The sequence below is a fragment of the Monodon monoceros genome, unplaced genomic scaffold (genome assembly GCF_005190385.1).
Source record: "Monodon monoceros isolate NGI ecotype Baffin Bay Population unplaced genomic scaffold, NGI_Narwhal_1 Super_Scaffold_18, whole genome shotgun sequence".
Taxonomy (NCBI): Eukaryota; Metazoa; Chordata; class Mammalia; order Artiodactyla; family Monodontidae; genus Monodon; species Monodon monoceros.
In genome coordinates, this window is record NW_021703774.1 from 123,877,449 (window position 1) to 123,889,361 (window position 11,913).

The following is an 11,913-nucleotide window of genomic DNA, read 5'->3' on the forward strand; positions in this document are numbered from 1 at the left end:
TCTTCCTTAACAGGAATGCCTTTACCTGGGATCACATTCACAGGGCACTTTTCACAAAGATGCCAATGAAGGGTTATGTACAAAGATGTTCCACATGGCACTGCATACCTTGGCAGGGAGGGAAAACCAATCTGGGTGCTCACCCCTAGGGGAATGGATAAGAGCATGAGTGATAGATGTATATTAAGGACTATTATGCAGCAGTAAGAAGCAAAGAGCTAGATATCCATAGTCACATGAGTAAACATCAAAAACTAAAACTACTGAATGAGATATGAGATTGAGCAAACAAAATGAGATTTATAGCACAGTACCATTCATGTAAGCCAAAAATGCATATCTTTAAGTACTCGTTCTGTAATTTTTTATGAGAGTCAGTCAGGTGAAGTCACAGAAGGAGTCAGAGGACGGGTTCATGAAAACAGTTTATTATACTCACAGGTCCTAGAGGCAAGAGACACAACATGCCACACAGGACCATGTGGAAAAATGCCAGTGTGGTCAAGAGGCAGAAGATGGGAGCAAGGGAGAGCCAGGGGCCTTTATTGGGGTTTCCCAGGGAAAGGCAAAGCGGTACAGGGGAAACAGCTCAGGACTGGCCTGGTCTGAATAATTTCAGTGGGCTCTAAGCTATAGGAGAGGCCCCTAGTTGCCTGGTACTTGGCACTGGGATGATTAGGGCAGAGAAATACTGCCTCCTGGGATGTGTGGGGGGCCAGAGAGAATGTGTCAGGATGCCAGTTGGTTAGTTTGCATATTAAAGGCATGCTCCCTGCTGAGTCCTTGACTATCTTTAATAACTGGCTAGCCCTGGTGCCGGGGGCAGCCTCTCCCCAGCCAGAAAGGTTTTTGAAGATGTCAAAACATCATAATACACAGAAAATTAAAAATATATATAATATAGTATTTAAGTATGTATATTCTTGTAGTATATTTAGTATTTTGTGCATCAGAGTGGGTGTCTATTGGGAGATGAGAGTGGGAGTGAGGATGGGGAAGAAGGGGGCAATCAGGCAAACAAGGGGTCCTACTCATATTAGCGATGACAATGTGCTACAAAATGAGGAATAGTTTCAACTCATCTCGGCTCCTGAGAGAAGTAAGATAATAAATGAGATGAATGGGGATAATAAAAGTACCTTCTCTACTTAACCCACAGGGTTTTTATGAGATTCATATGGATATTGTATGGGATGTAGCTATTAAGCACAACTTAATATTAGCTATTATTGTGGTTTAATTTAGGAACATGGCCAATGCAGTTTCTCAAGCTTCTCTCTCTTTGGAGGGAAGCTGTGTCTCATCCAGATCTTGTTGGGGGCTTTAGTTTGATTCAGATGGCAATAGAGCTTATCAAAAGGAGGAAACAGGCCAGGCAACATCATTTTTAACTGCACATAAGCGGCTCAAGTAGTATAGGTTGGAATCATTGAATAAATTCATCACATTTAAAATGACTTGTGCCTTGCCTTTCCCACCAGATTATTTCTGTGTGGTTCACCACCTACTCATTGGTCAATAAACATTTATTTCAAATGAAGCAATGAATGTAATCTTTTCCATTTTTTCCAAAAAAAGATTACCATGTGGCTTTAAGTTTACTTGAAAAATGAGATTCTCGAGAGAAGAACAACCCTACAGTTAGTCACCTTTATATGCCTTACATGTGGCACGAAGTGGAAGCTTAATAAACCTTGAATAAATGAATAAGTGGAAGAGTATAATGTGGCCTACCTACTGCATTAGATGCCACCAGTGGGTTCAAGTGGAGAGCTCTGGGATCCATCAAAGTTCTGGTTCATGATACCACTGTAATTTTGGTTTGAGGCAAAAGAGAGACTCTTCAGTCTTCAGCCTTAGGCTTGACCTACCATTTGAACTGCTGGCCTCAGAGATAAGAAGCCTGGATATCATGTCACATTATCCTGGGAAAGTAATTTAATCTCAGGCTTCTATTTCCATTTTAAGGATATGAGAGCAGCACATCTGTTCAAATACTCTTTGAAAGCTGCCAAAGCCTGTTTCCAAGAAAGACGTCATTGTAAATACCTGCTCTTACCCATGGATGGGAAACAGAAGGTTCTGGTGAATGAGTAGAAGAGTTTCATTGATCCAAGTTACACGTAGATAGCCAATTTTCAGAGAATGAGAATTTTTGACTGTAAACAAAAGCCCGTTTTGCCACTTGCTGATTCTGTAGCTTTGGAGCCTCAACCTCTCTAAGCATGTTTCTTCATTTGTAAGATGAAGATGCTAACAGCATCTCTCTTACAGAACAGGGGTCAGCAGATATTTCTGTAAAATGCCATATAACAGATATTTTCCACTTTGCAGACCCTGCACGTCTATTGCAACTACTCAACTCTGCCATTATGGTGTCAAAGCCGCCAGAGACAATACATACATGAATAAGCATGGATGTGATCCAGTAAAAACCTTATTTATGGATGCTGAAAGTTGAGTTTCTTATAATTTTCACATGACAAAAAGTATTATTCTCCTTTTGATTTTTTTCAACCATGGAAAAACCTTTATACAAAAACAGATGGCAGGTTGGAATTGGCCCTCGGGTCATAGTTTGCCAACTCCTGATACAGTGCGTCTCTGAAACTTAAATGAGGTCATAGTGAGGGCTCAGTAAAATTTAGCTTAGCACCCTTATTATTATCAATTATTTAACTGAAAAGCAACAAAATTCAAAATTATAGATAAAGTGTGATGACAACTAGGTAGCTATCGGAAGAAATATGCCAATGCGCTAACAGTTACGATGTTGGGATAGTAAAAACCAGCTTAAAATGTTTTTTTTTAAAGAATAAAGCATAAAAATTACCTCATAATGAAAACATAATTTACATTAAAGAGACAAATCTAAAAACAATTAACAATAATTATATTGAATATAAATTCAATCTTCCTTTTACAATTCAGAAGGCATTTCAGGTATCCATTATGCCCAGGGATCAATGTTAAGCGTTAGTTACTTCTATAGAAGACCACAGAGAAACCAAGAATGTAGATGAACTTATGCTGAGCTTATGCCACATCTAAGAAACTGTTTTCCAAGTAGGTCTACCTCCTATGCTTCTTTGCTCTCCTTATCAGAGTGTTTACTGTTATAAAGGCCAATAAGTCCACAGTCTAATGAGAGAGATAGACAAGAAAACACCCAAATACAGTACCACGTAGAAGGCGAAAGCAGCAGGAGCAGAAAGGAAGAGCATCCGACCCAGTCGGAAGTGGAAGCGGTTGTAGTTGGGTAGTTATGAAACGGTGGGTTACATCCATTTCACCTGCCTTCGCTAATCAAGGTTGTTTTAAGACTTTCATGTCCTCCAAGCGGTGCATAACCTAAACAATAAGATGTTTGCCCAAGTTATCGTTTAGGAACTTGGAGTCAACTGCATCTAATTCGAGGTCAGCTAGTTAAGGCTGGATAGGACCACTGACCCTTCAACTGGGCAGACGCTAGTGTCCAATCAGTGACCTTTTAACATCAGAGGGCCCAAAACTCCACCCTCAGAATGTGCAGAGGGCTGTAGGCTAGAAACATCTGCACGGAACAACAATTACTGCATCTTTTCCCAATCATCTTTCCTCACCCTCCCCACACTTCCCACGCCTCATACCACCCTGCTTCTTTATTCTTTGTCCCATAAACTCCCGATCCCCTTGGCTTTGAGGAGGTGAATTTGAGATTTGTTCTCCTATCTCCTCGCTTGGCTGCCTTGCGAATGAACACTCTTTGCTGCAAACCTCAGCATATTAGCGTTTTGGCTCGTTGTGTGTCAGGCAAAATGAACCTGTTTTGGAAACTGTGATAGACAGCTTCTTGGAGAGTTGGAGATGGAGCTAAATCCTGAAGGAGGAAAAGAAGGAAGCCAGAGTGTAAGATGAGCATTCCAGACAAGGGTACCCCATGGGAAAGCAATGTGAGACAATGGCTGGAGGCAAGGCAGAGCACCGAGGGATTGTAAATATGGAAGGTGGGAATGGCCCAAGTGTAGGATGCAAGCAGGATAGTGGGGAAGACGGAACTAGAGAAGAAGGCAAGAGTTCGTGGACCCTTTTGGCCATACTCATAATTTAGGACTGTATCCTAATCCTTAAATTGTTCCTTGACCTATAAGTCTCAGCTATTTCATAGCAAAATGGTAAGAATGATGTCTACCTAGTAGGATTAATGCTGGGGAGATTAAATGACATAATGTATTAGGTCCTCAATATACTTCAGCATATGCTTTATACTGTTGAAATTAATCTGTTCAAAAAATTGTTTTGAGATAACTTTCAAGTGAAAGCTATATGTTTTTCCAAAAAAACACTGCAAATTCAAAACAATGCTGCATTTGATAGCCACTAAGTTTTCAGAATTTTTCTACTAGTTGAAGACCCATTTCAGGAAGGAGAATCACCCATACATTCTGGTCCCTGGCAAGGATGAAGACAATGGAAGATAAGTGGGAGTTAGGGTTAGGAGGCAGCCTCCTAAATGGCCTCTGCATTGCAAGCGTGCTTGGAATCTGTTCATTTGCTATTTAATAAAAAAGGCTCCAATAGAGGATCCATTCTGAATATTTTGTTTGAGAGTCCCTGTTTCTAATTTTGAAATATATCAAGATAATTATCACTTAAATGTATTTGTTAGTAAAAAAAAAATCTTTCCTCATGTGTTGCTAAAACTATTTTCGTGTTCTTGTTACCTTTTAATTTGTTTTTATACTTCATCAATAAAATAAGAGTGATCTTTAATTCTTCAGGTTGGGCTATGTTCTGATTCTATATACTTGACTTTCTAATTTGCTTTGAAAGGGAAGAAGTAAATGAAACTTATGCAAGTAGGGATGATAGTTTAGTTTCTGGATAAGAACAGTGCTTTTTAAATCATGGGACCAGGACTTATGTCAGATTATTATTATAATATTTGCTTCTAAAAAGTTGAATTTAAGCTAACAATTATTTTAAAATAGTTTAAAAATAACTCTTACACTTAAATCTTGGAAATAGCAGTCAAAATGACTTAGGATCAGAAGCAAAAGCTATAGAGGTTAATTATTCTCCCAGCTTTACTTCTGATGTACACTGAGATTGCTACTCCTTTATATTTCCTATCTGTGAAAGAGAGCATTTGTACAGGACTTGTAATCCACAATCATCTAGGGTTGAAAAGTAGAATTTTGAGTAAGTGTATTAATACATTCTGAGAGCAGAACAATTTGGTTTCAGAATTCGAATGTAAATCTCTTCCAGTTCTTCTGGTCTCTGTTCCAACAGACACACCAGCTCCTGCTTCCCAATCATGGGGATTAATATGCTACATCTTTCTTTCTTTCTTTTAAATTTATTTATTTATTTTATTTACTTATTTTTGGCTGCATTGGGTCTTCGTTGCTGCGCGTGGGCTTTCTCTAGTTGTGGCGAGCGGGGGCTACTCTTCCTTGCGGTGCATGGGCTTCTCATTGCGGTGGCTTTTCTTGTTGCAGAGCATGGGCTCTAGGCACGCGGGCTTCAGTAGTTGTGGCTCGCGGGCTCTAGAGAGCAGGCTCAGTAGTTGCAGCGCACGGCTTTCGTTGCTCCGCGGCATGTGGGAACTTCCTGGACCAGGGCTTGAACCCATGTCCCCAGCATTGGCAGGTGGATTCTTAACCACTGTGCCACCAGGAAAGCCCTGTTATATCTTTCAATCGTGTAGAAACTTTTAAGAAGGAAAGTTTATAATATAAATTAATTGACCTCTGCGTTGGATAATTTGTTTGGTTTTCCTCCCGATGGCAGTCAAAAAAAATGTCATGAAAGTATTAAAAATTAATTCATCTTTTTTAGGAGAGTAAATGCAATATGTAGCAAGGGCCAAAAAATATACTTATTATCCTTTGACCCACTAATTATACTTTGGGGAAGAAAACAATCAGAGACTTCTTATATAGTAAAAAATTTAAAAAGTGGAAACAAACTTAAAATCCTCAATGATTGGGGAACTGTTGGCTAACCCAGAATTATAAGCTGACAAAATATTGTACTATGCAACCATTTAAAAGGATATGCACAGACTATGAAAATACATTACAAAATTTGTTTAAAATAATGCTAAATGTATTGTATATGTATATATTGATTACAAAAATGCAAAAATGATGTATTCATATAATATTGAGGAGAAGAATTCAGGAGTCAGTTAAGAAGTAGCTGGTCTACATTGCATATGACATTCTTTTCAGTAGATGATTTTTTGGGGTAGTCTCTGAAATAGTAACAAAAATGCTGCTGTGATCAACTTATCACTTAAATTTCCTTGTTCTTTTTCTCTTTCCTCTTTTTCTTGGTGCACAACACAGTGATTTATTATTTCTGTACATTTCCAAATGATCACCATGATAAATCTAGTTACCATTTTTTCTCGTTCTTTTAAAAAATATGGCCCCCAAAGATGACCTAAACCTTGTACTTGCCCATTTTTCTCCCTTTTTATGTCCCAAAGGAAATGCATTTTTTTCCTCCTGATAAATATTATGAACCTGTTTATTCAATAATTGAGTGTGTTAATGGACATCCAGTCACTCACTCTTTGGTGCGCCCACGAGGCTCTTTCCGCCGGAACTCATGGCTACTTAAAGAAGACACACTGCCCCTCTTCTTCAGTAAATGAGCCGTTCTGTCTTTAGCAATGTCTGACATCATCATAACCTATGGAAGGAAACTTTTGTAAAATACTGAACAAAAGATCTGAAAATATTTTAGTATAACATAGAGACTCATTCTAAATAAAGTACACAGATCCTTTTTTTTTTTAAGCATTTTTGAATAGGGAAGTGGGGTTTCCTTAAGAGTGATTTTTAGTATATGTTGTTATTCTGGTCGGTATAACTGGAAATATGATAACTCTTTTAAAAATATTTCAGAATTTATTTATAAGAAGTAGAGACTTCCTTTTTTGTTTTATTTTTACTTTTTTGGCTGCACTGCGTGGTACGCGGGATCTTAGTTCCCTGACCAGGGATGGAACCCGCTCCCCCTGCAGTGGAAACATGGAGTCTTAACCACTGGACCACCAGGAAAGTCCCACCTGATAACTGTTATTTATGCAATAGCATACTTAATTCACACAAGCATATATTAAGCTGCAACAAAAATACTTAACTGCAGAAGAGGTTAAAGTCACTGAGAAATGATAGCCATATGTAGAAGAATGATATTATCCTACACCAGAAAACAATATTTTTATTGCCTCCCCAAATTTAATTTCAATGATATTTTGCTAATTAACATTTGTTGTTGTTGCTATTACTTTAAAAATTAAGATAAGCTGCTTCCCCAAAGGGTATTTTTTTTTTTTCAAGCAACAGTGATTTACTTTGTAAAGAGCAAACAGAACTTTTGTTTTTGGTTTTTTTTTTTTTGCAGTACGCGGGCCTCTCACTGTTGTGGCCTCTCCCGATGCGGAGCAACAGGCTCCGGACGCGCAGGCTCAGCGGCCATGGCTCACGGGCACAGCCGCTCCGCGGCATGTGGGATCTTCCCGAATCCGGGCACGAACCCGTGTGCCCTGCATCGGCAGGCGGACTCTCAACCACTGCGCCACCAGGGAAGCCCAGAACTTTTAATGAAGTAATTTATTGGAAAACCTACCTCCTCTCACAAATGCTTGTGAAAAAGCTGGTAGTAGGAATGGACTTCCCAGAACTTGGACTGTAACTCTACTGCCCTATTGCCTACATACAAGTTTAGACATTCATTGGAATTATTTTATAATGTGTAAATCTGAGAGCCCTAACAGGGAGACACTGTGCTAGGCACTACAATAGAACTAAAACAGTCCCTGCCTTCAAAGAGCTGGCAGTTGAAGTGGGTAGGGCAGACAAGAACACAATCTAAAACCCCAGTGTGATCAGTGTCAAGGCAGACAGAGGCAAAGGGTACTGAAGGGCACACAAATACAGCAGAGGTACTGTGTGTTAGGAAGCGAGGCAGTGTGGGGGGTGTGTGATTGTGGACCTGTGTGTGAGAGTGTATGTACATGGGTGTGAGCATCTCTATGTGAGCATATATATGTCTCTGTGGGCATGTGCGTATGAGCATAAGTGTGTCCCCATGAGTGTGTGAGGCTGTGTGTATGAGTGAGTGTGTACATAAATGTGTGTGCCTGTGTGAGTGCCCATGTGAGCATCTCTTTGTGTATGTACCTGTGTGTATGAGTGATTATCTGTGTACCTGAGTGTGTGCCTTTGTATGTTGGTGTGTGCACCTTTGTATGTGATGTGTCTGTGCACCGAATGCATGTGTGCTTGTGTGTTTGAGTGTGTCTGTGTACATGAGTGTGCCTGTGTGAGCGTGTATATGTGTGAACAAGACATACAGAGCCTGTTTAAGTGGGTCATTCAGGTTCCAACCTTAAAGTGACACTGACAGACCTCGGTCTGCTCACCTGTTTCCAAAGCTGCCCCGCAGGCCAGAATTGGGACCTGGAGGTCCAGAGGGGCTGAGGCCGCCGGTGTCGCCAGACCTCAGGCAGACTGCTCAGAACTCATGCTGCTCCACGATCGGACCGGCTGGCCAGCTCTGCACTGGGCAACACTGTAAAGCCGAGACACACAGGCGGGCAGGAAACAAAAGGCCAGGACCTGCTTCCAGTTCCAAAAACTGGGGCCACTTTTTTCTTATTTCTTGGAGGGACGAGGAATAAGGCATTAGAGAGAGAGGTTGTGGACAAGGCAGGCAGGCCATTTCTAACACAGGGCCCTCCCCGCTTAGCCCCCTCGATCCTCGAACTTGCCTTTTGCCTCTGTCAATCTTCTCTGCTCCTGCCCAGACGCGCTGCGGAGAGGGCGCACTTACCTGAGGCAGTGCTGGAGACGCAGACGCGACTCGGCGGGTGGCCTCCCGGACCACGGGCTCTTCCGCTGCCGGGACCAGCGCGGGCCGAGGCTCCCGTCTCCCAGGCTTCCCTCTGCCCGCGAATGCCCGCGCACTCCCCCTGGACTCCGCGGCCCGTCTCCAAGGTGTCCTTCTCAAACAGAGTCCTTGGCCCGCCCCAGGCAGACATAGTAGTTGGGTAGTCCTCTGAGCCGCCTAAGGATGTAGAGGATCTCCTCGTCACTGCCCAGAGGGGGCTGCCCTGAGCCTGGCTGTGCCTTGGGGTGGTCGTGAGCTGGAGAGAAGCCGAGTCATTCTGTAGCGAGGGGGACATCTGGGAACTCAAGGGGCAGCCCTGAGAGCCCTCATCAGTTTCCTTTTGCAGATGTCAGGGGCAGGAGTGGGAAATGCTGGCGGTTCCTAGGACGGGAAGTGCGAGGTACAGAGAGAAAGGAAAGCACCCCCTTCCCTTCCCCCGACCCCTGATGCTGCCTTCCACCACCCCAAGGCACAGATGGTTGATAATAGAGCTCACATTTACCAGGTACTGGCAAACAGTTTTAGTTTTATCTAGTCCTCCCAATAACTCTCTCAAGAAAGCACTGTTGGGACTTCCCTGGTGGCACAGTGGTTAAGAATCCGCCTGCTAATGCAGGGGACACGGGTTCGAGCCCTGGTCTGGGAAGATCCTACATGCCGAGGAGCAGCTAAGCCCGTGCGCCTAACTACTGAGCCCGCGCTCTAGAGCCCGTGGGCCACAACTACTGAGCCCATGTGCCACAACTACTGAAGCCCGAGCACCTAGAGCCCAGGTTTCGCTACAAGATAAGGCACCACAACGAAGAGTAGCCCCCGCTCGCTGCAACTAGAGAAAGCCCGCACGCAGCAAGGAAGACCCAACACAGCCAAAAATAAATAAATAAATAAAGCAATTAAAAAAAAAAAAAGCAGAAAGCGTTGTTAGTCCTTTACAGATTTAGAGAATTGAGATTCTGAGATATTGAATAATATGACCAGGGCCGCTTGGAACTCATCGGCTTATCTTTTGGGCATTACAAACTTTCACGTTACACTTTCCTTGACACCACTCTCCCCAATCCTTAAAGGTTACGAAGATTTGAAATGGAGGCTGTTTGGGGTTGAGAACCCACCTGACATAAATAATAGGCCCTTCCTCCTTAATAACTATCCCTCTTCTAACCCCAGAGCCCTTCCCCCAACCCAAAGCAAACAAAACCAGACCCTGAAGGGACCTTCACATAGTGGGCAATCATTGGAAATAGAAAAAGATGGCGCCCTAAGCACCTAGCTTGGTGCATGTCCATTAATGAGTGCTCAGTGCAGCTAGAATTGGCTGTCAATAGCAATACATCTGCATAACGGTAGAGCGCATAAGGATTAGGATAGCATTGGAGAAAGAGCATTAACATTTTCTGGCCCGTCTCAATCCCTATTCACATAAAACTAAGAACAGGAAAGGATTGTTGACTATTTACTATATAATAGTTAGGAACTGTTAGGTGACTGAAAAATATTATCTCATTTAATCTGTTCAGTGACCCTAGGATAAGGGAATAGTAATTCTATTTTTTTTTAAGATAAGGAAATGAAGAATCATTGAGTAACATGCTCAAGACTATAGTTAAATTATAGAATGAGATTTGTCCAACTCTATAGCCCTTACACTGTGCCAGACCTTCTGCCCACCATGCCCACCCTAAATATGCAACGAAGTTTTCCAGAAATGTGGTAAAACTTTAAGAGGCTGGTAATAAAAGAGGTTCACAACTCAACTTATTTTTGTTTTTCATTTATTTTCCAGAAAAAAATCACATTTAAATAGTAACTTACTTATATATTTGATCTTTTCTCAAGTATAATTAAACTTTGTCCTGCAATGGGAACCCTAGTGGCAGTAATGTGCCATGATAAATAATTGCATATTCAGGATTTTGTAAAATGGGTGATTGGGAAAATTATGAAGGAAAAAACACTTGTAAAAATCATTATTTACAAAAAATGATATCCACACCTTTTCTAATTTATAAGGCAAGTAACATTAAAATGTTCTCATGGTTATCTTCAAGAAGTCAGTATTACACATTCATATCACCATTGTTCATCAGAGAGCTTTGGGCAGTTCTGTGAAGGAACAAACCCTTGCTTTTTTTTGCTGTTTTTTTCTTGAGCACGGCACATAAGCAGTAAAGATTTCATCACAGCTACGAGAATTAAGTATTCTCTATTGAATTACACATGTAGGAAAAAGAGCCAGCCATCAATATTTTAACTAATTTTAAAAGTATATTTGAGTATTTTACCCCAGAGTTTTTTTTTTTTAATAAATATTTTATGCTCAAGGTATTTTGTGAAAATATGTACTCCATCCAAGGTCATAAAGACATTGTTTACTTTTGCTACAAAGATCATGGAGAACTCTAAATAAAAGCTACCACCAACTCAAAATATACACTAACAGCATTTTCTTTAAGAAAGACAGATGACTGAATTTTATTACCTTTAGAAATACAACAAAATTTCTGAGGTATTTTTCCTAGTTTCTCTTATTGTTAAAAGTACAAAAAAAAGATCAATGCCTTCCATTGCCATTTAGTAGGCACAAAATTAACATTTGATCATTACATTCATACAGATCTCTATGCAAAGTGAAAAAAAAATTCTTTGTATATTGAAACCCAAAACTCTTCAAACAGTTTAAAAAGCCAGCTCTACAAATGACTGCTTGGCCTGTAGTGAAGTCCTAATGAATTAAAAATTGAACTATATTTAGAGAAATGTAAAGTGATTCAGCTTTACTCTTTTCTGTCTGATAACAGACAGTTTACCCAGGAATTTTAAAGGAACTTTGTTGATTTTTTGTGAAAACGATTTGCAAAATAAAGCAAAGCAAAAAAGAACTGCTTAATGCTCATTAATAGAGTGTAGAGTCCTGCAAAATCTATACTAAATAGTGTATTTTTCCTAGGTTTAACTGAAATGTTTTTCATATAATTTCTAACAAGATTATGTAAAAATGCAGTCAGCATCAATCCATCATGATTC

General features: G+C 40.7%; 1 protein-coding gene across 1 annotated transcript in view; it reads right to left on the reverse strand.

Annotated features, from left to right (window-relative positions):
* Window positions 1-8,871, reverse strand: part of TCTEX1D1 (Tctex1 domain containing 1) — a 28,648-nt gene extending 19,777 nt beyond the window's left edge. The window contains exons 1-2 of the mRNA XM_029231318.1: window positions 8,833-8,871; window positions 6,563-6,684 (exon numbers count right to left, since the gene is read on the reverse strand). Coding sequence (XP_029087151.1) covers window positions 6,563-6,681 — 119 coding nt within the window. The 5' untranslated portion in view covers window positions 6,682-6,684; window positions 8,833-8,871. The remainder of the gene's footprint in view (window positions 1-6,562; window positions 6,685-8,832) is intronic.
* Window positions 8,872-11,913: the final 3,042 nt, after the last annotated feature.